Here is a 27,181-nt window from a genome sequence, read left to right as displayed (position 1 = left end):
TTTCGATGATCGTAATTCTGAATAAATCAGGACATCTGTCAATTGTTTTAGTTTTCTTAGTCTCAGCAAATCAGTTATATGGATATGATCTTTCTATAATTATTATGTTAACTCCACTCTTCTCTCCCTCTTTTTTAATTCTTACATTAATGGTGTAAATTTCCAGTTCTGTTGAGAATGAGGGTGGTTTCAGTAACTACTGTTTTTTTGAACACAAAAAGTTAGCTACTGGAAGTTTTGTGTGTCAGGTTCCCTAACAGAAATATTGAGGAAACCTTCTATGATATAACTGGGTGATGTTTCACCAGGCATGATATCTGATTATGCAATACCACTGTAATTATTATGTAGTTTTACTCAGTATAGAATAGAATTTAGTCACTTAAATTCCAAATTGGCAGCTTGTATTTGTTCATTCTGTATCCAAATGGGAGTGTCTTGGGAAGGAGCAGATACGACATTACGGTCAGAAGCCCTGGTCACTTCTCTATGTTCCTTAATGGAGATGTCACAGTTATCTAGCTTTGACCATTAAGTAACTCTAAAGTTGAATACTCGCATCTCCAACTTATACTACCACTTAAAAGATACTGCATTCTGCTTCTTAAAAATGATTATGGAGTAAAATACAAGAGAAAAATGGAAAGTTGATATTGAAGGAATGACAAAAGGAAAATTAGCAAGAGAAGCTATTTTCTAAAGCTTGTAAGAAAACAAGTACAGGTAACCCTTATATAACGCGGTACTCATACAACACGGTTTCAATATAAGACGGTCTACAAACTGTAGTAACCCTTTATCTTTTCATATATCGGCCGGTCTGGTTGGCCGAGTGGTTAGCGTATCCGCTCTCCAGCCAAAAGGTTGCGGGTTCGAATCGTGCCGTGGGCATGGATGTTTGTGATTGTCTGTGAAAATACTAGGGGTGGTGGTCAGCGGCAGATGGCGCTGGTGTAGATGATTAAGGTAGTTGCGGTTGGTGGATTGGTAGAGATGGAGAGTTGTGGAGTAGGTGCCCTCCCTCGATGAGTCTTTGGACTCCCTGGAGGTGTTAAGTAATAATAATAATAATAAAATATATTTTTCAACACGCGACTTAAAAATCAAATTTTGTCTTCGTTTAATTTGCGTCTGCCGGTATCATGCACGTAATTATAAGTAGCGAATTTATATTAGGGGAAATACCCTTAGCACGCATGTACGTCAATTGTTTACCATATAAATTATTTATTGTTGAAAATTGTCTTCTTTTTCTGCCAGGAAAGCGCATTAAAAATCATAAGTGTGTTAATCTCAAGCTGAGCACTTTATTTTTTGGTGAGTTACATACAAGATGTAATGCTTTTTTTTATGTAAAAAAAAATTTTTTATAGTAATGATGGAGAAATAGATTTAAATGAGGAGAAACTGGTACATTTGATAGATGACGTCGAACCAAATGGCGGGGAAAGTTCTGCCGAAGATTCTGATTGTGATGAATCCGCTAAAGAATTCAGTTTAAAAAAATTAGCAGAAGGATTGGAATTGGCAAGTAAGTTATTTTATGGATAATGATCTCCTAGTGGAGTGCTCCGGAAAATTTACGAGACAATTGGATATTTGTTTAGCTCCGCATTATGAACTTAATAAAAAATTGCAGCATAGTGGTAAACAAGATCTTATTGCTGACTTCTTGATAACTAAACCAACCGAAGTATGCAATGAGAATTATACAAATCATGTCCAAGAGATTTCAAGTGATGATGATGTCCGGCCACTCGTAAATAAAGAACATCTACAAAATGTTAGTTTTGAAGAGAGTGATGACGATTAAAATATACACTTTATTTTTTTTTGCCTAAAACATTTATGTATTATGTGCAATGAAGTTTACATACAATTTATAATTTTTTTATAATTTTATACTATGTATTTGTTTTATAGTTTATTTGTTATCTTAACTTACATGAATTACCTGAATTAAATAAAAATATTTTTTTGTTGGATATGTCATTGTTTATATAGTCTTTATAAAAATGATTTTGGAAATTAATCCTACTTTTTCTATGTGATCTGAGTCTGGCATAACGCGGCATGCTTGTGGAACCTAACATCTGTGATATACAAGAGTTACCTGTATATGAAACAGGTATATGAGAGTTGGAGTAAAATACAAGAGAAAAATGAAAAGTTGATATTGAAAGAATGACAAAAGGAAAATTAGCAAGAGAAGCTATTTTCTAAAGCTTGTAAGAAAACAAGTATATGAAAGATGTAATGATCACTGTGAAACTGAAACAAGCAGTCTATTTTTAAACAAGGTCTATTTTTGGTGTGTTATAACGTATAATTTGACAAAACACGTTGCAAATAAGGATGGCACCTGTGCGAAGGAAAATGGCGGCCAGTAATGAAGGTTCGCCATCGTTATCAAAGAACGGTAGCATAAAAGAAATGAGTCAGTGTACTAGCTGTGAAATGTACGCTTTGCGGAGTGCGGTCGGAGTGTGGATAGATGATAATAAAGGATTGAATGTGTGTAGAAAATGTAGGGAGAATGAGGAATTGAAGTGTATTTCGGATCGTGAGTGTGATATTTTTGTCAACCTTCAGAATGAAGGAAATAGGGATATGACAAGAAACGGCAAGGTTGTACATGAAAATTGTGAGAGTGTGAATGTAGAAAGTGTGAATGATAGTATAAATGGTTTCTCAGAGAACAAAAAAGATGAGATAGATGCATTGAATGAGATCGCGTTGTTGAATAGTGCGATAGAAAGAGCAAAACAGTAGCTAGAGTGCATGAACAAAAGTAGACTGAATGAACCAACCAATAATAAAAGGTATGACAGGAAAAATAGGCGTATGAATGTGAACATGAACAAAATGAAGGATAGAGTGCTGTATGGAGACTCGTTAATACGAGGTGTGTTAATAGAGGATTTGACAAAATCATACCAACCTGGTGCGACCATAAAGGATGTAACTGCGTCTATTAGAGAGCAAAAGGAAAGGGTGAAAGAAATGATTGTTGTGGCAGGTACGAATGATTTGAAAGGAGATAAAATGGAAATGATAGAAGACCTGAATGAATTGTTTGAGGTAGCAAAAGAAAAGAGTGAGAGAGTTAGAATGATGAGTCTTTTGTCACGGTATGACAGTGAAATGTTTAAAAGGAGGGCTATAATTGCGAATGACTTTATGCGTGGGTTATGTATGACGAGTGGTGTGGAATTTATGGATGTGTGGAGTGAGTTTGATGGGCGAAAGGATCTATATAAGATGGATGGCTTGCATTTGAATGGATACGGTGTAAGAAGACTTGAGAAAGTGTTGCTGAATGTAGTGGATGTGCAAATTCAGCGAAACTAGATTTGTTAGGGGGGGGGGAGTAGAGATACAGTCCTTATGGAGGCAGTTGAATGTAAGAATGAATATAATATGCCAGAGCAAATAAGGACAACAAATCTGAGTGGGATAGTTAATATAAGGCATCAAGGTAGGGTTGGGGCTAATGGGGGTCTTAAATTCATGTACACTAATACTAGGAGTATTAGGAACAAGAAGGAAGAGTTTTTGGCCATGGTTGGCACTTCCAGACCACAGGTTATAGGTATTAGTGAAACATGGCTGACTGTAGATGATATCTAGTGGGATTGAATGTGATGGGTATAGTGTGTTCAGGAATGACAGAGAGAATAAAATGGGGGGAGGAATATTGTTGATGATAGCTGATGAGCTACAGCCAAGGAGAATAGAAGTTCAATTGCAGGATAGAGAAAAGAGCACATTTGAGGCCATTTGGTGTGAGATTGTGGCTAGCAGAACTAAATATACAATTGGGTGCTGCTATAGACCAGGTGATGGAAAAGATGGTGGTGACAGTATGCACAAGCAAATAGAAGAAATGGGTGGAAGGAGGGTGATTATTGTGGGAGATTTCAACTATGGTCGCATTGATTGGAGTGAGGAGAGGACACACGGGAGGAAGGAACTGGATTTTATGCGGTTATTAAGGGATAACTATCTGCGACAGCATGTAATGGAAAATACTAGGGGTCAGAGAGTGCTTGATCTAGTAATTACATCTGAGGATTTAGCTGTAACAAATATGACCACATTGCCACCAATCGGTGAGAGTGATCATAGGGTCTTAACTTGGGAGGTGGCTAAAGGTGTAGAATTTTCAATTAAGACAGGGTACATGTGGAATTATCGGGCTGGAAAGTATGACATGCTTAGGAGTTTGATTGGTTCAGTGCCATGGCATGTACAACTGCAAGGACTAGAAGTTGATAGTGCATGGGAGGTAGTTAAGAAGTGCTTGCATGAAGCAATGGCTGACTGTATACCTAGAGTCCGAATAATAAATCAAGTAGGGGTTAAATGGATGAATAACACCATTAAGCTTGAGTTGCAAAAAAAGAAACAACTATGGAGGGAATTTAAGGAGAAGGGTGACCGGCAGGCACATGAACGGTATAAAGCGCAGGCCAGAAGGGTGACGAGTGTGGTAAGAAAAGCAAAAAAGGATTACGAAAGAACATTGGCCATGCAGGCTAAAGAGAATCCTAAACAGTTTTTTAGATATGTAGCAAGTAAAAGGAAAAATGTACATGGCAGATTGATTTTAAAGAATGCTGATGGTAGGGAGGTAACTGAATCAGTTGAGATAGTTGAGTTACTGAGTGAGCACTTTGCAAAAGTATATCATCCAGGTGGTGACATTGGAGAAACGAATAAACCAGTAGATTATATGGGAATTGTGGTGAATGAAGTGGAGGTGAGTAGTCTATTGCATAACCTCAATGTCAATACATCTGTGGGATTGGATGGTATACCAGCTCGTGTTGTACGAGAAGCAGCTAAAGAATTGTCAGTACTCTTGATCATTTTGTTTAATTTGAGTCTCGGGTCTGGGTTAGTCCCGAGCGGGTGGAAAGAGGGGAAAATAGTTCCACTGCATAAAGGTGGTTCCAAGACTGCTGTTGTAAATTACCGACCGATTAGCATATCAGGAATCATTGTCAAGGTCTTAGAGAAATTAGTCAAGAAAAGAATACAGGATTGGATAGATGAAAATGGGATATTGTATGGGGGACAACATGGTTTTGTGAAGGGTAGATCATGCCTCAGTAACTTGCTCACGTTTTATAACACAGTGACGGCTGAACTGGATAGGGGTAATGGGTTTACAGTGATACTACTGGACCTTGCCAAGGCCTTTGATAGGATACCACATGGAACCCTAATCAGTAAACTGGAGCAGATGGGTATGGATATAGGGTTGGTGAGATGGATAAGAGGGTGGTTGAAGGAGAGATATCAAAGAGTGGTTTATTCAGGAGTGGAGTCTAAAAGACGTCTTGTGACTAGTAGAGTGCCACAGGGCTCTGTTCTTGGACCACTGCTTTTCAATTTATTCATCAATGATATTGGAAAGAATCTGAGAGGAAGTGTTCACTTGTTTGCTGATGATGCAAAGTTGGGTAGAGCAATTGTGAGTGCACAAGATGTCAAAATTTTACAGGATGATTTGGATAGTTTGGAGGACTGGCCTAGGAAAAATGGATGTGAATTTAATGTGGCAAAGTGTAAGGTTATGCACTTTGGGGTGAAAAGAATAGCAGCAGTATATCGCATTGGTGGAATCATACTCCAGGAGATTGATGAGGCCAGGGATTTGGGAGTGTTGGTGGGTAGGGAGTTGAAGTTTAGGGGGCACATTGCAAAAGTAACTAAAACAGCTCACCAAATCACTTGGCTTCTGAAAAATACTTTAACATGCAGAGACGAACAAGTTGTTGTTCCTCTGTATCGAGCCTTGATAAGACCCCATCTGGACTTCTGTGCCCAGCTATGGGCACCAAAGTTTCTTCGTGATGGGGAGGAAGTGGAGAGGGTCCAGAGACGAGTGACCAAGATGATAGCAGGTCTGTGGAATGAACCTTATGAGAACAGGTTGAAGATTTGTGGGTTGCAGAAATTGGACGATAGGCGAAGGAGGGGTGATATGATTGAGACATTCAAGTTACTGAAGGGTTTTTATAAGATTGATCCAGAAGATATTTTTGAAAATATGACTGGTGGTGGGAGGACTAGGGGCCATGCATGGAAGCTGGGCAAGAGCGTGGTTGACAAGGGTGTTAGAGCTAGGTTCTTTACTTGGAGAGTGGTAAATGAGTGGAATAAGCTTCCAGAGTCTGTTGTGGGTGCTACGACTGTGAATGAGTTCAAGGCAAGGTATGATAGATACTGTGTGAATGTTGAATAGTTGTTCTTGACATGATGTTAGGGCCTCCCTCGATGAGTCTGTCGACTCCTTGGAGTTTCCCGGAACAATAATAATAATAATAATAATAATAAGCATGTTACTGATTTGTGAAAGAAGACCAGTAATAACGATGATGCCTTTTTATGATATCATAAATTTAGTTATATACACAATGTTTGATCTCCTTATATCCAAAAACTCAGATTGTTAGTAATGTAAACAAATATTTATTTAAGAATTATGTCTGTATTTTATTTATTTATTTTTTTAGATGTTAACATAATCTTTGTCTTGTATTTTCAACTGGATAATAACGGGGCAGGGACATCTGCATTTATTGTATTTGCAGTTCTAAATTATGTAATGGTCATTGTTTAAATTAATATAAATTAGTAACAGTTATAATTAAATATATTATTACTAGTAATTGTGATTTACTTTTTAGTTGCTGTGTGAATTTATGCATTGCAAAATTCAGCATAACAAAAATATATTTATAGAACTTTTCATGTTATATATGTATGTATGTTTATATATTTCTTTTTTCTTTCTGTTTTTTAAATAGTTTGGCTGTTATCTATGCTGTGTTTTCAGTTTTCAATTGGGTAGCACCTGCATTAATTGCATATACAGGCCCAAAATATGCAATGCTCATTGGAGGTCTTGCATATGGGTAAATAATTATTTATATTTACTTAATTTTTTCTTTCTAGATCCGGGTTTTCCAGCTTTTTTCTATATTATTATTATTATTATTATACATACATCTCGACAGGGTGAAGACTCATCACAGGAAATGCACACTAACCATGATTTCGTACAGTGCTTGTTATACTTCAACTTTTTCACTGACAGAACACTCGTGATTGCCTCTGGCTACCCACTTTACTCGTATAACTACTCTCCAAGCAAATAATCTAGCCATTGATGCACTTGTTAACTACACTCTTAATGTAGTTACCAGGGGTGACCCCTTTTTCACTCCCTTCTTGTCATGTATCAACATTTTTTTTCTGCATCACTCCTATAAAACTCCTTAGTAACAGAAGTTTTTATCCTCTCTTTTCTGCATTTCAGGCAACTTTTGTAACCCACTTGCCATCTTGTTTGTCTATGAACATCTTCACCATTCTCTATTTCCCAAAAATTCAAAAACCAAACCCCTGAGCACTGGAATCAAAATGGAGATTATCAGGGCCTTTTAAAGAGAGACTCTAAATTCCCTACCTCTACTTGTCAGCATGTTTTATTTCTACATTCAAGTGATCCTTTATGATGTTTTGCTTCAGCATGTTATTATTATTATCATTATTATTTGGGACCTTCAGGGAGTCAGGGGTTTCAAGGAATGCCATATGTCACCAGCTGTCATACCTTCTCTTAAACTCATTTACACTAGATGAACTCGCCACTTCAACAGGCAAACTGTTCCATTCACTCACTGCTCTGTGAGAGAAAAATCTAGCACTTACACATTTCACTTGCAAACTTAACTCACATGGATGTCCTTGTGTTCTCTCTCCTCGCTACCCATATAACAAAATATTTCATCAGATGATATCCTGTTGCACTCTTTCAGAATTTTGTAGACTTCTGTAGTATCATTCTTCTTTCTCCTGTTTACCATGGTCCACATACTCTCAATCTGTCCTTGTGTTTAGGCTTAAGTACTGGGGGTTTAATGGAATATTTACAGCTAGGAAAGGATTAAAAACTAATTTTAATGCTTCCAATATTTCATCTTCAGGGATTACAAATAACTCTTGTAACACACACACACACACACACACACACACACAAAGACAACACAGTACAGCAATCCCTCGATTAATGTGCCCCCAATTAGTGCATCATTTTTTTTGACACACCTCTAAAATTCGATTAGTGCGCCCATATACATCTTAAAAATAAATGTTACAAATTTTAAAAATTTTCGATCTATACATTTTTTGTAGCTAACTATTTTAAAAAATCACTCGCCAGGATGAAATAATTTAGTTGCCAATTTGAAACATTTTACAAAGTTATTTTTTAATGGCATACTACACTATTTCAATGTACACTCTGTTCCAAATTTACTGCCAAAATTTATGTCGTCTGCTTTACATAGCATTTTGCTGATCATATCACGTGCAATTGTTTTCCTTACTTTTTTTAAAAAATTATTTTCCTAACCAAATCATGAGTAAAAGAATTAGTGAGCAAAAAATAGAAGTGGGAAAATGATTCGAAAAGTAACCTGATTGGAATAAAAACTTGAAATAATAAAGAAAAATGAACAAGGCGAGTCCAGAACAAAGATAGGACAAGAAGACAAAAATGGATGAATCAACTGCTGAATACAAAGAGAAAGGTAAGGCTGCTTCAAGTTCATCATGCATGCACTCGAAATCAAAGTATTATAATGATTGAATTAGAGAGACTTCTTTTTACATCGATCGAAGATTGTAACCAAAAACGGATCCCCCTAAACAAAGCCTTATTAAATCAAAAGCATTGTCTCTTTGTAACTTGGAGAGAGCGCTATGAATGATGGAAAAGTAGAAGAATTCCATGCTAGTGCTGGGTGATTTGAGCATTTCAAAAAGAGAAATATCCTATATAATGTTCTAATCACACACGAGGCTGCAAGTGCAGATAAGGAAATATCCAGAGATTTTGAAGAAAATTGTGTAAGAAGGGGATGATTGTGATTAACAAATATTTAATATCGATGAAACCAGCCTTTTTTTTTGAAGCGAATGCCAATGCCTTCCAAGACTTTTCTAGCCAAATCAGAGAAATCTTAGCCTGGTTATAAAGTCACAAAGTCGAATGAAATTACTGCTAGCAATATGTGAGCAGTTTGGTAGCACATTCTTCCACACTGTGCAAATGATTTTAGAGGCTTTTCAAATGAATCTAAGTTAATTAAATCTCATTCTGAAAGGTTGAATGATTCTGACCTGCTAAATTTAGATGCACAGCTGGAAGATCCTGAAGAATATGAAGAAAATTTAATCACTGACAAGCCTAAAGAGGTTTCACAGAAACAATTTGAAAATAATTTTTGTTCAATCGAAGTTTTTAAGCAGCAATGCTTAGAGACTGACCCTAGTGAAGAGAGAACCAGTAAAATTTGCAGAAGAGGCAATAGGGCCATACCGTCAGTGTATGAAAAAAAGAAACAGAATGCCTGCCAAACTATGTTAGTTCAATTCTCTGTTAAGAAGCAGAATAATAAATTTATATTCTGAATATGTTTTATTGTCTTTCAGCTTCATGGTTTTCCTTTAACTAGGCCCTGAGATATACCCTAATTCTTTTATAAAAAAAAAAACTTAAAGATCAAAAAAGAAATCTGAGGAACGAATTATGCATTTTCCCATAGGTTACTATATTCCATTAGTGTATTTTCAATTAATGCGCCTGTTTTAAAGAATGCATTTGGCTCATTAATCAAGGGATTGCTGTACTAAATGAAGCATCTGAGTGACTCTAAAGCCTTATCTAGATGGTGCATCCTCTATGGGCATTTGTAGTTGGCCAAGGATATGAATTAAGACCTGTGACATTTATTGTTTCCCAAATTTTGGGAAGGTTTATGTATCCATATTTATTTAAATGTGGTTGATTTCTGAGTGTTGTTGCAGAGTCTAAAAATGGCTTTTCCTTTTTGAATTTACTGTGGTGGAGCATGGGTGGCTTTCTACCAAGAGATCCTGTGAATTGTATCCAATACATGGTCTGCAAGGCCAGATGAACCATGGTTGTGATTGCAAATGTATGATTTGTGTTCCTCTAAATGGATGATTGCTAATCTACCCTGTCTTTCTGAAGTAAGCCAGCTTGTAGGAACAGGGTACTTTATATACTCCGGTCACTGAGAGAGGAGGGAGCTGATCTTTGGTAGAACAGGTAAGGATAGCAAGTTTATGATGGAGCTTAAAAGCTGTGTAGAGATTTTACTTTTTTAAAGACCTGGCTTTTTTTCTGATGTGCCGTGGATGTAGGGGATGGTGATGGCATTTCTGAAATCCTTCTGAAGGAATAGCCGAGGAATTGTGGAGGAACTTATTATTCTTTTAATTCTGTAATCACTCTAGTTATTGGAAAGGAAGGTGTTGTGTATTTGGTTGAGTTCGGTTTGAAAGAGAGGTTCCACTGGAACAGTGATTATGGGCTCTATTAGGGTCTATTATGGCCTCTACATAGCTTTTAAGTCCCACTGGAAACTTGCTACTCTTATCCATTCTACCAAAGATCAGCTCCCTCTAAAATTTAATTTTAATGCTTCCAACATTTTGTCTCAGTCACTGAGACATCTTTGGGGATTACAAATAACTCTTGTAACACACACACACAAAGGCAACAACACAATACTAAATATACTCGCAAGTATCCTTAAAACAACAAATACTAAATGAAACACATGGGTGACTCTATAGCTCTATCTGGGTTGTGCGCACTCTGTGGGTGTTTGTAGGTGGCCTAGGATGTAAAGTGGGACCTCTGACAATTATTGTTTTCTAAATTTTGAGAAGTTTTATCATCCATATTTATTTAAATTTGGTTGATTTCTGAGTGCTGCCTCAGATTCTAAAAACAGTCTTAGCATTTTGAATTTACCATGGTGAAGCATGGTGGCTTTCTTCGAAGAGAGATCATGTGGATTGTATCCAATACATGCTCTTCAAGGCCACATAGACCATAGTCGTGATTGCAGATGTATGATTTGTGTTCCACTAAACGGATGGTCACTGATCTACCCTGTCTGTCCAAAGTAAGCTAGCTCACAGGAACAGGGTACTTTTTATACTCCTGATAAGAGTAGCAAGTTTCCAGTGGGACTTAAAAGCTATGAGGAGGCCATAATAGAGCTAATAGAGCCCATAATCTTTGTTCCAGTGGAACCTCTCTTTCAACCGAACTCAACCAAATACACAACACCTTCCTTTCCAATGGCTATAGTGATTACAGAATTAAAAAATAATCAGTTCCTCCTCAATTCCTCGGCTGTTGCTTCAGAAGGATTTCAGAAATGCCATCACTATCCCCTACATTCATGGTACATCAGAAAAAAAGCCAGGTCTTTAAAAAAGTATAACCTCTACACAGCTTTTAAGCCCCACTGTAAACTTGCTATCCTTATCCGTTCTACCAAAGATCAGCTCCCTCCTCTCTCAGTGCCTGGAGTATATAAAGTACTCGGTTCCTACAAGTTGGCTTACTTCAGAAAGACTTTAGAGGAACACAAATCATACATCTGCAATTACAACTATGGTCCATCTGGCCTTGCAGACCATGTATTGGATACAATCCACAGGATCTCTTGGAAGAAAGCCACCATGCTCCACCACAGTAAATTCAAAAAGGAAAAGCCATTTTTAGGCTCTGCGGCAGCACTCAGAAATCAACCACATTTAAATAAATATGGATACATAAACCTTCCCAAAATTTGGGAAACAATAAATGTCACAGGTTTTGATTCACATCCTTGGCCACCTACAAATGCCCATAGAGGACGCACCACCTAGATAAGTCTTTAGAGTCATCCACTTGCTTCATTTAGTATTGTGTTGTCTTTGTGTGTGTGTGTGTTACAAGAGTTATTTGTAATCCCTGAAGATGAAATATTGGAAGCATTAAAATTAGTTTTTAATCCTTTCCTAGTGCTGTAAATATTCCATTAAACCTGCAACATGATCTCAATCTGTCTTCATATCTACATTCCATAATCCTGATATCATATTTGTAACTCTTCTTTGCACCTCTTTCCACAGCTTTTATTTCCTGTCTGAGCCAGGAGGCCAAATTTGCACACAGTAATTCAGCTGTGTTCGTCTTATCAAAGAGGCAAAATGGCTTCCTTATTCTTACATGTTAGTGTTCATTTCAACATTACAATTGTCTTCTGAGTTGTATTTGCAATTTTTGGTATATGACCGTTGAACTTCAAATTCTTATCCACGATCCCTAGCTTCATAAATTTCTTGTATCATAAACCCTTAAGTAAAATATGCATGTGGAAATATCATTATGTCAATGTGCATAATTTTACTTTTACTATCATTGAATTGATAGTCAATATCGTTTACCCACATTTTCAACCTATTTGAATTATTCCATAAATGCTTGATATCAGTAGCATCCCTGAATATACTGCCTATCTTTGCATCATCATCAGCAAACAATTGAATCTCTCCTATCAAGTTCTTTCTAGTATCATTAATGTATAGATTGAATAATAATAGTTCAAGGATTCCTGAGGTACACATGCCACTGGACACCTTAAATCTGGAAGAATTTAAGGTGTCACACTCACCATATACCATTTGCTGATACTTGTTTGTTACCATCATCAACTTATCCAAGTTAAGAGTTTATATTCCAATCCCATATTCTCCAGTTTATGCAACAGCCATTCATGTTCCATCAGATACCTTAGCAAAGTCCAGCAGTATTATAGTATATCCAGTTTGACCATAACATTGTTATAAAATATGAGTAAATTGCTAAAACATGACCTCCCTTTATTAAACCTGCATTGTTCCTTGCAGAGTATGGCATTATCTGACAACCCATTTCTGTATGTGAGTTCTTATTAACTTCTCAAAAATTTTCCATTTTAAAATCAGTTTTTGCACAACTCTTGTACAACAGAACTATCGTACATTCTTGTGGTATCTTTCCTGAGTTGAGACTTAAGTTATGCAAACATGTCAACTGCCTAGAAAAGTGATATCAGTAATAACCAATTACTAACAAGAGCTGTTATTGTTATCACTGACTTGTGGTTGGCTGTTTTCATTTAATGAGGAGAAATTCATATTTGGCTGTTGAGATAGTATCTGAACATTGTTGATCTTTAAGTCTGAAATTTGGATATAAGTTTTACTTTCTTTGTTTCAAGGATATGTTTAGTGGAGTTGTAAGTAATTTTCTCAAGGATATCCAAAATATCTGGATTTAAACAACTTATAAGTTCTGATTTTAAATTTCGAACCTGATTTTGAGAAAATCCTAAGTTTTTGCAAGTAGATTGAATCTGCTCCCTGAGCATTGCTTTCTCCATACAGTTATTATATATTCTTAGTGCCTTTGCTTGGTAATTTTCTTTAACCAGAATTAAGTGATACAAGAGCCACCAACTGCCTTCAATGAACAGTCATGTGATCATCCTTTCTGATCATTCACTGAACAATAGTGAACTCTCGCTACTTAATAAAGTCTTAAACTTTGCTGTGGCACCTAGGACTATTATCAAATTAGACTATATACCATATTGAAAGAAGCTTAAGATTTCTCTCAACCACCATAGCTGATAAAATACGGTTTGGAAACTCCGAACATTTTAAATAATACGAAAACAATAATGAGCAACCTAACCAAATCTGAATTGGCAACTGTGAAATCATTAAAATCAAATCAGGACATTATAATCACTAGAGCTGATAAAGGCCACTGTTATTTTAAACCAAACAAACATACCTCGAAAAAATGAATCAATTAGTCTCAGACAACAGCACCTATCAACTTGTTAACTATAACCCAACTAATCTTATAAAAAAAAAGAAAACAGAAAAATTACTTAAATCAGTCACTTCTTGACATAAGGATACTGTTAGAAAACTATTTCCATACGCTTGTTCCCCAAGAATTTACAGTTTGCCCAAGATTCACAAGCAGAACGCGCTGCTCCGGCCAATAGTTGAAGGTATAGACAGCCCCAGTTATCATCTAGCCAAGAGACTAGTGTCAACACTCAATTAGTTGGTAGGCCATTCCCCTTCCTATATTAAAACACACAACACTGTAAACAAAATTAAAGACATCACACTGGAAAAAAGTGATTTATTAGTCAGTTTTGACGTCTCTCCCCTTTTCAGAAATTTCCCAATCAATGACACAATTCTTCTTTTATAGGACAAATTCCTTCTGATATCACAGTGCTCTTTACACATGTACTACTTTATATGTGCAAAGTTCTGGTTATTTTCTGTGGCAGAACACTTTCTACCTATAAAAAGAAGGCACAGCCATTGGCTCACTGTTATCCTCCCCCCCCCCCCAATTGCTGACTTTTATATGGAAGCTTTTGAGCGATGTTCTCTAGATTCTGTTACTTTAAAACCCAAAGTCTTTCTTAGATACGTAGATGATGTTTTCGCTATCTGGTCCTGTGGCCGCCAGACATTAGATACATTCTTCAGCCACCTAAACAACACAAAGCATACAATTCACAATTCAGATTGAAAGTCAGCACATACTTCCTTTTCTAGATACTTGTTACATTTCTTCCTTCTGACAGTCTTTCCTTTTACCAGAAGCCTACACATATTGGCCAATATATACACATAAACTCCTACCACCACCATCACCACCAAACACAAAAGCTAAGTGTCATTAACACACTAAAAAATAGGGCTTTGAAAATTTGCTCCAATGAACAAGCACTTACAGATGAATTAAAAGTTATCAACAATACCTTCCTGAAAAATGACTACCTCGAATACTATCAACAAGATTCTTCAGAAGATCTCACTTAAAAACAAAAATAAACTAGATTACAATAAAACTGTAACCATTTCATACATTAAAGGGATATCAGATAAAAAAAAAAACAGAATACTACAGAAATACAACCTTAATGCCACCTTTAAACCTCCTGTAAAATTAAAGAACTTATTCAACTCATCTAGGGGTCAACTTCCTCTGCTGGCCCACCCTGGGGTATTCAGTATACCCCAGGTATAGGTGAAATAGGACACAATTCCTATCAGAAAAAAGGAACAGAAACAGCACATTAAATTTAATAACAATGGTAAATCTGGCCTTTCTGATGATGTTCTTACTACCTTAACTGAATTGACTGGAAAGGCACCTGTTGTTTACATCATACCAAAATGTAGTATGAATGTAAATTTAAGGAGGCCTGTGAAATTCTTATCAACCACCCTAATCTTAGCAATAATGATGGTCTGAAAGTCCCAAAAATAACGAAGTCACATATTCTGCCCACATAACCTTTTTGCCCAAGAGTTAATTATAAATATAACTGTAAGTAATCCAGGATCTTAACTCTAATATAACAACACTCATGTGAAATTAGGACACAACTTTTGCTGTAATAAAACAATCTATATGAATTTGTTCTCTGATGATGTTATAAGTAGAATATAGCTTTGATGTTTTTTTTTCCACTAGAGGTCAGGCCAGTAGAATAACAGTTGTTCCAATCATTGCCTCTTTGGCTACTGTTTGAAATGTAATATAGCTTGTCTCTGTATATATATATGTGTATACTTCACATGATGACCTTAATATGAAGGTCGAAATGTCATGAAATTAAAGTAATCATTACTAACATGGTTGTAATTTCCATTATTGGTCCAAAATTAATTTCCCTGACCACTGTTGCCTGAATATAACATGTATTTATTATTTAGAAGAATATCACCTATTTTGTCTTCTTTTTTTGGTAAGACCATTATATCATTGCATTACTTCTTAAATTCTTCTTCCAATTCAACTTGTTTTTTTTTGTGGATACTTCTTGTGTTAATGTTGTACACTTTAATTTTGCTAATGTTCATTTGGTGTTTGTTCCAGTACCTGACTTTTTGCTGTTCATTCTGTTTTCCTGCAAAAAAACAGTGGGATTTGTTTAATTGGACAACATATTCCATCATATTGTATCATTATTTTGTTTTACTTTAATACAAAGAATACAATTTGGTTGGCTAAATCCCAAATTGCCTACTTGTCCTCATTCAGTGCTATCAAGGTGAAAATGGAGATACACCACAAGAAGGTAAGATTAGATTATTGGGTCAGAAGTCCCAGTTATTTCATAAATAAAAAATTTACATCACCACTAACTTCCTATCTATAATTTTCCTCCAAATCTATCTGTTATCTGTAAAGACTCCAACTTTATCAGATCTTATATTTCTGTCTTCTAAGTAGGCTGACCATACATACTGTTTTGAACAGGACAGTACTATTTTTTTCATATAGTACTGTCCCAGCCATGCCATCGTTTTAATAAAAATGTCAGTTTTGTCTGTTTTTATAAAAACTATAAATTGGTCAATCATAAATTATTATTCACAAACTATAATCATATATCAATATCATGGATACCAGTAATTAGTATAACCATGGAGTCACATTGTTCGATACTAAATATCAATATCTGTAGTGATTTATTCAGAGAAAATAAAAAATACATAGAGGTCCGTGTAGTTCATGGGAAGTGGTGCTTTCATCCTTTGCACTAGGTCGCTTGAAGTTAGACATAGGTTTAAGTCTGATCGCCAACTAGAGGAACTTTTACTAAGCCTATCTTCGACCGGTTTACCGAGTTAGTTGATCTCTGGCATGGGAAAGCAGGTTTTTTCCTTCAGAAACTCTGGTTTTTCATCCCGTAAACTCGAGAAAATCAACCATAGACCCCACATTATTTCAGACAGTAACATATCCTGTTAGGGTTAGGTACCAAGAGATGGCAGCACTTGTTTGCTGGGCTCTTCATCGGTAGCCGATTACAATTATTGATTAATCATGGGCCAGATATCTTTGATTGGCTACCGGTGGAGATTGAATTGCCCACTCATTCTCCGAAAGCCTCGCCTACTCCCTATAAGGGAATTTATTTATTTTTAAATAAAAAATACATGGGCCAGATATCTTTGATTGGCTACCGGTGGAGATTGAATTGCCCACTCATTCTCCGAAAGCCTCGCCTACTCCCTATAAGGGAATTTATTTATTTTTAAATAAAAAATACATGTTGGCAACACTTTTGCCTCTCAGATGCAGTGTCTGTTCTGCTATAGCATTAGTTTTTGTTTTCCTGTATGCTAACCAGTGGCTTTGTTGCTCAATGCCGGTGGTTTAAATTTCATATTTTTTAAAATTTTAAGTCTTATTTTTTAAAACTTGAAGTCTATCCTTGCAATGTCAAAGAGGCAAAACTATAGTTTTAATGATGATCTCCAGAAAAAATTTAAATTTATTAAACTGGACAAGCTGTGTAGTGATGGAACAGAAGTGGTATGCCAACATTGTAATGTCCATTTTTTCATTGCTCATGCAGGCAGAAGTGACATCAGCCAACATCTATGTAGCCAGAAACATAAGGATGCTGAAAAGACTCTCACTTCAGTTAAAAACATCAGCTCGTTTATTGTGAGACATGATGGTGATAGTGAAAGCCATAAAAATTGCAGCAAGTGAAGTTCTTGCTGCTTATCAAACTGTGCTTCATTGCGAAAGTGTTCATGCAAATGACTGCTTGTTGACATTGATAAATAAAATTTATGAACCAAAATTTCTTCATGTACCAAATCAGAAGCAATAATTACGAACGTTTTATCACCGTACATATGGGGCAAAGTAATAGAAGATTTGAAAAGCATTACAGTCAGTTTAGATGCATCAAACAAAAAAGACATCAAACTTTTTCCAGTCATTGTGTGGTACTTTTTGTCAAATTGTGGTGTTCAAGACAAAATTATAGACTTTATTTCCTTACCTGGTGAAACACCCGACCTACAGTGTGCTATGTTAAAAGAAGTAAGTGACAAATTTGCATTACAAAACAAAATTGTTGCTTTCTGTGTAGATAACACGAACGCCAATTTTGGTGGTTGTAAAAGACGGCAAAAATAATGTGTGGCCAAAACTTGAAATTGAACTGAAGAGGCAGATTATCAGTATTAGTTGTGGTGCACACATTATACACAATTGTCTCCAGTTTGCTGTTTACCAATTGATATTGAATATTTAGCAGTGAAATTATACAAGTACTTTGATATATACACACAGTCAGAGTTAAAGAACTGAAAAACTTTTGTAATTTTGCAGGAAACAATTATGCTAAATTGTTAGAGCATTGAAATACAAGATTTGTGTTCTTGGATCCATTGATTGACAGAATTTTAAGCATGTTCGATGGGCTTCGTACTTACTTTATTTCTTAAGAAAAATGCCCTGTTATGTTGCAAAAATTGTTTGAAGTCTCTGTTTGAAATGGTGGTTGTCATTTGCAAGCGATCAAGTGTCTATGTTCCAAACATACATTAGCTTAATTGAAAAAAAGATAATATTTCAGTCCACGAACATTGAAAATCTTGTAAGCAATTTAGAGTCCAGAAAAAGTGTTTGTAACTACTGATGTCAAAAAAAACAGCAACTGAAAATGTTAGTAGATTCAGGAGAAATTAATGAGGCTAAGTTTTTTGTGGTAGTTGAGAATTTCTATGAAACCAGCTTAGAATATGTCAACAAGTTGAAGTGAATTTTCACTGATCTCAGAAAAAGCAGTAAAATATCTTTTGGTGTTTGCAACTACTTACCTTTGTGAATGTGGGTTTTCTTCTCTCATTTATATCAAAAACAAGTACAGAAATAAGTTGAATGTTGAACCCAATTTAAGACTCAAATTAAGTGAATTGAAACCAGACATTAAGAAGCTGTGTTTAGCCAAACAAGCAGAACCTTTACACTGAAACAAGAATGTGAGTTATGCAATTAAAAATATGTTATATTTATAGCTTGTACTGATTGTAAGTTTATTTGAGAACTGGAGTATCATTATCAGGAATATGTGTTTGTCAAAATTTGTTTATGTATTCACTCATTATTATTTTAAAATTTAAAAATTGCACATTTTTCAGAACAGTTCATTGAATAGATTCAAAGAGTATCTATTTCTCCAATAAATATCTGAATAAAATAATAAATAACTAAATAAATCACTAGTATTGTAGTAAAATGATTATTTTGCCGCTGGGACCAGCAAATCACACTTTTCCAGAATAAATTTACTTACTGGTACATCTAATATCCTGGGTAAAGGTTGAGAATCCCTGATCTAGATGATGCCTTTGAGACATTACAAGACACTAAAGTTTGCAACTTTATTACTTCATGAAAAGAGCTTCCTTCAAACACAATTCTTAGAGAGCAGCCTTTTGCCTTTTATTCTATGAGTGCTACTGCGTTACCCCTTTGCACATGATTCAAAAATTGGATCATGTGCAAAGGGGAATTTTTGCAATGTGCAAAAATTGCGTTACCCCTTTGCACAAAAATTCAAAAATTGCCACAAATTCATCTGAATTTGTTTGTCCTTAGGTGTTTGACCCCAGTTAGTTTTGCAGCTGAGACAGTGAACCCCTCACCCCCTTTTTTTTTTTTTTGACAAGTTTGCTGGTACTGATCAGTGGCCTTTAAGAGGTCACCTGTTCCAAATTTTTGCAACTTGAGGGGTTTGAACATTTGGCTCCTGCTTGGTCTCTGATGAGAATCAACAGTTCAAAACAGTTGTCGGTCCAGTGAAATCTAATCATCATCACATCGTAAGTTTTTCATGTAGTACTATCATATCCTCTACACCCTTTTAAGAGTGTAGAGGATATGATAGTACTACATGAAAAACTTACATCATTACTAACTTCCTATCTACAATTTTTCTCCAAATCAATCTGTTCCCTGTCAAGACTCTAACATTATCAGATCTTATATTTCTATCTTCTAAGGCACTTTTTACTGTATCAATCCACCTATATTTTGGTCTTCCTCTGAATCTTTTCCCTGCCAACCCGGCAGAGAACACTTGTTTTGCTAATCTTCCTCTCCCATTCTGTTTAAGTGACAGTACTACCTGAGATTAGTTCTGCTAACACATTTCTGGATGCTAACGATGTTAAGTGCTTTCCAAATATCCTCGTTTTTAATAAGATATTGCACTGATGCCATCTGTTCATGACCTAACCTTTCTCAAGACTCTCATATTTGTGGTCTCCAGTCTTTTGGCAAGTGTTTTATTTCTAACCCAGCTGTCAGATCCATAAGTTAAAATTGGTTTGAACACTGTCTTGTATACAGCTAATTTAGTATTTTGACTAATTTCTCTCTTATTCCATAAAAATTTATTCAGTTGACTTCCTACCATACCAGATTTGTTGATTCTGTTTTCTATTTCCATATTTAATTTGCCATTTTCACGAAGCATCGTGCACAAGTAGCTGAAATGTTTTACTTATTCTATAGGTTCTCCATTCACATTGCAGTTGATATTTCAATGTTTCTGCTTACTTTCATTGTCTTTGTCTTGTTATTGCTGATCTTCATACCAATTCTATTACAACAGTTATTCAATTTAGTCAGGGAATCTTGCATACTTGTACTGGATTTATTTAGAAGTATAACATCATTTGCATAAAGTAAAGAGCAGAGATTAACATCTTTAATTTTGATATTAGGTTTAATACTACTTTCCTTCAACCTCTCATGTGTGGGCTCAACATAAAATATATATATATATATATTATGTTGGTTTTAATTTTATAAATAAAGATATTTATAAAATTAAAATTTAACTGACTAGAACCTGAGAAAGTATAACAAAAAACTTTAATAAATCACGACTAGTTTCATCGGTGTTCCGACTTCTTCAGGAGAGTAAGAAATAACATAAGATTTATAAAAAATAACAAGATAAAAAACATGGACTTTCCAGCTTAATAAAAAGAAGCAGAATAGTAACTCATATTTGAATAGGTGAATGCGTGCTACTGTTGGCATGAGTTGAATGTGTGTGACAGCTAATTTTAGAGCGCCAGTATTGGATTACTGCGCTATGGGAATCAGGCAAATTGTAGCTTAGATTGTTGTTCAAGTGTGAAGGGTCCAGAACTATTTCTTTGGATTCCATAATTCGTCTTTCAAATTCATCCTTGCATATATATAAATTGGTTGTGCGGTCCCAATCAACTTGGTGTGGCTGTTCTTCGAGGTTAGAGTTTGCAGAGAAGAGAACATGACTGGAAAGGGTGCTCACTCATATTCTACTGTAGGAGATATCACGGTTGTGTTCCTGAAGACGAAGTGAAATAGATTTATCTGTCTGGCCAAAATAAGGTCGACCGCAGTCACACATAACTTTATAAACACCAGGAAAATGCATTTGGTTGTGTTTTGGTTTTAGTCGACTCAGAAAAGAACGAAGTTTTGGCAGAGTAGTATAGTCGGTCTTTATGTTGAATTTCTTCATAATCCTAGATAGTTTTCGGGTAAGAGAGCTGATAAATGGTAACTGTATATGAGTGATAGGGTTGGATTCATCTTCTTGTCGAGGTTGTTGGCATGGTCTCAAACATTTAGTGATGTTACGAGATGAATATCCATTATTTAAGAAGGTGTTTTTCAGGAAGTTAAGCTCTGTTTGAAGGTCTTCTTCTGTGGAAGTGAGACATCTTGCTAGATGGGCAAGGGTGAAGATGATACCCAGTTTCTGAGGAGAGAAGTGCTGAGAAGAGGCATGCAAATATCTATCAGTGTGGGTGGTTTTTCAAAAAATTGAAAATTTAAGACAATCAGGTAATCTACTGATCTTTAGATCCAAGAAGGGGAGAACGCCGTTAATCTCTACTTCCGATGTGAATTTAATGTTCTGATGTTTATTATTTAAATGGTTTAGGAAGTTTTGAAGTTCCTCTAAACCATGTTCCCAGATAAGGAAGACGTCATCAATGTAGCGTAACCACAGTTTAGGTTTTAAAGTAGCTATAGAAATAGCTCTCTCTTCAAAATCTTCTAAAAAAATGTTAGCTAAGACTGGGGATAGAGGGCTGCCCATAGATAACCTGCTTGTTTGTTTATATATTTTATCTTCATAGCAGAAATAGCTGGAATTGATGCAGTGAGTTAGAAGAGCAAATATTTTCTTAGAAACCTTGTCCTTAAGAAGAGTCAGAACTTCATCTGTAGGTACATTTGTAAAAAGAGACATGATGTCAAAACTCACCATTCTGTCAGAGTCTATGAGATTTAAATTTTTTATTTTTGAGATGAAATCTTCAGAGTTTTTGATGAAGGAGGAGGAATTGCCAACTAGATGTTTTAAAGAAGCTGAAAGATATTTAGACAGATTGTACGTAGGTGAGTCAATACCTTCCACAATAGGTCTTAAAGGAGTGTCAGCCTTGTGGATCTTAGGCAGGCCATACAAACGAGGAATGAGGGGATGGAGAGAGCGGAGAGATAGTCTAGTGTGTCCAGGAAGTTCAGAAGTAGATTTCAGAAGATTGTTTGTACGGTTATGAAGTTCTCTTGTGAAATCACTTTCTAAAATAGAATAGGTATCAGAACTTAATATGTTGTTAATCTTTAAATGGTAGTCAGATTTGTCTAAGATTACAGTTGCATTCCCTTTATCAGCAGGTAAGATGATAATGTCATTGTTGTTACGAAGCTGGTGGATTGCTTTTCTTTCTGTCGGAGATAATTACACTGGCCAACAAAAAAAAAAAAAATTTTTTTTTCTGCTGATTATGATCTGACACTTGTTTTTTACTAATTTGGGTGCACTGATTTCAAATATCAAACCCAATTTTCTCTGTCACGTCAGGTTTTTCCGTTATGGCATTTTCTTTTTGCTAATTTGTAAGTTTTTGATAGTTTTAAGGAGGCAGTACTATTTAGAGAATCAAAAAAATCGATTTTTTAATATAATTTTCTGAAAGTATGTACTTTTAAAAATCTGTTCCTAACTTTTTATCAAGAAATTCGAAAAATTCCAGAAGATATAGCCTATTATTCAAAGCGGTGTGCAGATCAGAATCGGAGTGCTCACCGGTCTCGCTTGTTAGTAAATGAATAAATGCGTAAGAACCTGCAACGGCACGTACTGGTACTTTGAATACGAGAGAGGCCGATAACAGACCTAATACTAATGGCGATGAAAAGTAGGCGATGACAACTGCCTAAAACAAATGAATGCTATATGCGTCATAGCAGACAAAGAACGATCGAAATCAGTCAATCGTTAATCGATCGTGAAAGTATGATGAGCGCTTATAACGTTTCAATAAAGTCTCTGGTTTTTTTTGTCTTGTTAATTGCATGTTAGTTAGCAGTGAAGAAAATACATCATGTCTACTACTCGAAAATGTGTCAATAGTGTAGATTCCTTCTGCTACATTTGTGGCAGCTTTACTGTTCCCAGTCAAAGGACAAATATCACTGATTTCGTTAAGAAAGTGTACTTTGCATACTTTGACGTAAAACTTGCAGATCAGGACAATTCATGGGCTCCAAATAAAGTGTGTAAGTCATGTGTAGAAAATTTACGACAGTGGAGCAAGGGAAAACGCCAAAAATTAGCTTTTGGCATTCCAATGATTTGGCGTGAACCGAAAAATCACGTAGATGATTGCTATTTTTGTTTAGTTCAGACTTCTGGTTATAATAAGAAGAATAAGAAAAAAATTGTGTATCCAAATCTCGACTCAGCAATTCGGCCAGTTGCTCATTCCAATGAAATAGCTGTGCCAATTTATAAAGGACTTCCTTTACTTGAGAACGAGCATGATTGGGATATGCTAGATGTTCTTGAGGAGCAAGACACGGATATTGATTTAGACAATGAAAATTTAATTTCTAGTTCTGGACCGCAACGTTTTACTCAAGCGGAATTGAATGACTTAGTAAGAGATTGGGCCTATCAAAGGAATCATCGGAATTGTTAGCTTCAAGATTAAATGAAAAAAACTTACTGGAGCAAGATACGAAGATAACTTTTTATCGTAGCAGGGAAAGTGATCTTGTACAATATTTTAAACATGAGTGTGGGTTTGTTTACTGTAACAACGTGTCAGGTTTACTAACTGAAATGAGTGTTGTACAATATCATCCGAATGAGTGGCGTTTATTTATCGACAGTTCAAGCAGAAGTTTCAAGTGTGTCTTACTACACAATGGGAATGTATATGGCTCAATTCCTATTGGTTATTCAGTCCACTTAAAGGAAACATATGAGGACATTAAAAAGTTTCTGAAGTTATTAAAATATACAGACCATAACTAGATCATCTGTGTGGATCTTAAAATGGTGAACTTTTTACTTGGCTTTCAAAGAGGATATACAAAGTTTCCGTGTTTTTATGCTTCTGGAATAGTCGAGCTAGAAACTAACACTGGAGTCATAAACATTGGCCTCTTAGAATATCCTTAAATATTGGAGAACAGAATGTTATAAATCAACCTTTAATCGACAGAGAAAAAATCATTTTTCCACCTCTACACATCAAACTAGGTCTTACGAAGCAGTATGTTAAAGCTTTAGATTTACAAGGTGACTGTTTCCAAGACATATGTGAAAAATTTCCACGACTTAGTTATGAAAAAATTAAAGCCGGTGTATTTGATGAACCGCAAATTAGAACTTTAATGAGAGACCCAAATTTCATCAACTCTATGAACGAAATTGAGAAAGAGGCCTGGACTTCATTTATGATGGTTGTGAATAATTTTCTTGGAAACAAAAAAAGCGTGCAATTACAAAGATCTAGTGGAAACAATGCTTGAAATTTTCTAGCCCCTAGATTGCAACACGAGCATAAAGCTTCATTTCCTATACATTCATCTTGATAGATTTCCTGAGAATTTAGGTGCTGTAAGCGATGAACAAGGCGAAAGATTTCATCAAGACTTAAAAACTATGGAAGATCGGTGCCAAGGAAGATGGGATTCTCACATGATGGCCGACTACTGTTGGAGTATTCAAAGGGATTGCCAAAACAGAACACACAGCAGAAATTGCTACAAACAAAAATTTATTCCCTGAAACTCATGTGTAAGTAAAATTGTTATTTTTTTATAAATATTCTTGTAATTTTTAATTAATATTGTTAAGTAGTTATGTATCTAATTATCGGCCTCTCTCGCATTCAAAGCACCAGTACGTGCCATTGCAGGTTCTTACGCATTTATTCGTTTACTAACAAGCGAGAGCGGTGAGAGCTCCGATTCTGATCTGTGCACCGCTTTGAATAATAGGCTATATCTTCGGGAATTTTTCGAATTTCTTGATAAAAAGTTAGGAACAGATTTTTAAAAGTACATACTTTCAGAAAATAATATTAAAAAATCGATTTTTTTGATCCTCTAAATAGTACTGCCTCCTTAAAACTATCAAAAAGTTACAAATTAGCAAAAAGAAAATGCCATAGAGGTAAAACCTGACGTGATAGAGAAAAATGGGTTTGATATTTGAAATCAGCACACCCAAATTAGTAAAAAAACAAGTTTCATATAAAAGTCAGCAAAAATTGTGTTGGACTGTGTTATCTGTAGGACAACGACTGTTGTTTAAGTAAAGATGGCATCGATCCTAAGTAGATTCGCAGTTAGTTTTGGTAACTGCCCAGCTGCCTTTTCAACTTTTGTAAGAAAGAGTATTTACAAAAGTTCTTAACAAATCCTCACACACACTTTCTCCTGCAGAACTTAGTGTGCTCTCAAAAGGTCTTAACTTCGTTCCTTCTCCGACCTCTATTCCTAAAGAACTCTTTCTTACAAAAGTTGAAAAGGCAGCTCCGCAGTTACCAAAACAAATCTATTTCCCTTTTTTATATGTGGGTACTATGAGAGCTCTACTCCAATCATCTGGAATTTGTCCCTCTAGAGATCCAGGCCTTCTGAACTATGCAGTGCAGCCACTGTAAGACTTTTATACCTCCATACTTGAGCATTTCTGGTCGAATATCATCTACTGCAGCAGCCTTTCTGCATTTCAGGCTTTTGATGGCTTTTTCTACTTCAAGTATGGGTATGTATTCCTGTTTTTCAATTTCAAGTATGGGTATGTATTGCATGCCTGTTGAGTGTTTTTTACTACTGTGCTATCACCGATTGTTTCGTTTAGCAATTTTTCGAAGTAATTACTGCATACATCAAGGATATCTTTTTTGCAAGTTTTCATGTCACCTTTATCATCCCTAATTTCTTTTACAGCACTCTTTCCTCCATTTCTGAGCTTTTTCAACAGCCTCCAGAATATTTTGCCACTTTCTTGATATTTATTTTTTGTGTTCTTACCAAAGTCTTCCCATGACTTTTGTTGAGCTAGTTTTACACAGTTTTTTGCTTTCTTACATTCTTTTGATATTTTCTTTTCCTTCACTGCCTCTTTAACTTCCTGTGTCCGCCATGGAGTTCTGGTTTTCCTATCCTTGCAGACAACCTCACCACATGCCTCGCTGGCTAAATCAATCGATGTTTTTTTCAGGATTTGTCACTGAATCTGGTTCCTATTCTCAATCTCTTTCATTTTTTCTTGAATAATGTTTGTGTGTTTTAATCTACAGTTCACATCTGAGAACTGCTCAACTTTTATTCACTTTAAAACTTTCTTACATGTTCTTCTTTTCAATATGAAATTCAATTTTATCCTGCTCAAGACTAATCAGTGCACTAATCCGAAACCTAATCCATGTACTAATAAAAGGCGACTATATGGGTGCCTGAACAGAGTCCATTTTTTAATAGTGCAAGCAAGGCAACTCCTGTGCTGAAAGTTTTTTCTCACGAACTCTGTATTCTATGTTGCTCTGCTACATAAATTAATAACTCATATCACCAATTATGAAACATAATTAAAAATTATTTTTCATGATATTAAATGTTATACTTACATTTCATAATATTAAGTTATGGTTCATAACATAACATTTCAAAACATTAAAAATAATTTTTGCAATGTGGACCATCAAAAAATATCACACACACATACAGAAGGGGAAAAAATTACAAGTTGAAATTTTGTTCTTCAAGAAAAATAACTGGAGTTGATTTCAAAGGAAACTGGATTTAAGATAGGAAAAACGTTTTTAAGAATGTTGGTAAATAGTTTGGTAATGCAAAACTTACCAACGCATCTGTTTTATTTAAAGTTAGATTTTCAGTCAAGGTTTTGAAATGGGTAGTCTTTTATATAAGATGTGGTAAATCTTTTATATATAAGATGTGGGAGATCAGAGAGTTTTCCAGATGTTTTGACAGTTTGTAGCATGGAGCATCAGTGGAAGAGAACCAAAGGGTTTGAGTTTCTTTGTAATGTCGAACAGCCAGGAAGATACTTTTTTAACTAAGCTTTTT

The 27,181-nt window shown here is 35.5% G+C and overlaps 1 protein-coding gene across 3 annotated transcripts in view; it reads left to right on the top strand.

Annotated features, from left to right (window-relative positions):
- Window positions 1-27,181, top strand: part of LOC150102917 (UNC93-like protein MFSD11) — a 424,271-nt gene that overhangs the window by 59,101 nt on the left and 337,989 nt on the right. For all 3 annotated transcript variants that reach the window (XM_090398563.1, XM_090398562.1, XM_090398564.1), the window contains exon 3: window positions 6,819-6,926. In XM_090398563.1, coding sequence (XP_090254689.1) covers window positions 6,819-6,926 — 108 coding nt within the window. The remainder of the gene's footprint in view (window positions 1-6,818; window positions 6,927-27,181) is intronic.

Source organism: Typopeltis vanoorti, chromosome 9 (assembly GCF_054136105.1).
Source record: "Typopeltis vanoorti isolate ZY-2024b chromosome 9, IOZ_Tvanoo_1.0, whole genome shotgun sequence".
NCBI lineage: Eukaryota > Metazoa > Arthropoda > Arachnida > Uropygi > Thelyphonidae > Typopeltis > Typopeltis vanoorti.
The sequence above is the reverse complement of the archived record's forward strand: the minus strand, read 5'-3'. Positions and strand labels throughout refer to the sequence as shown.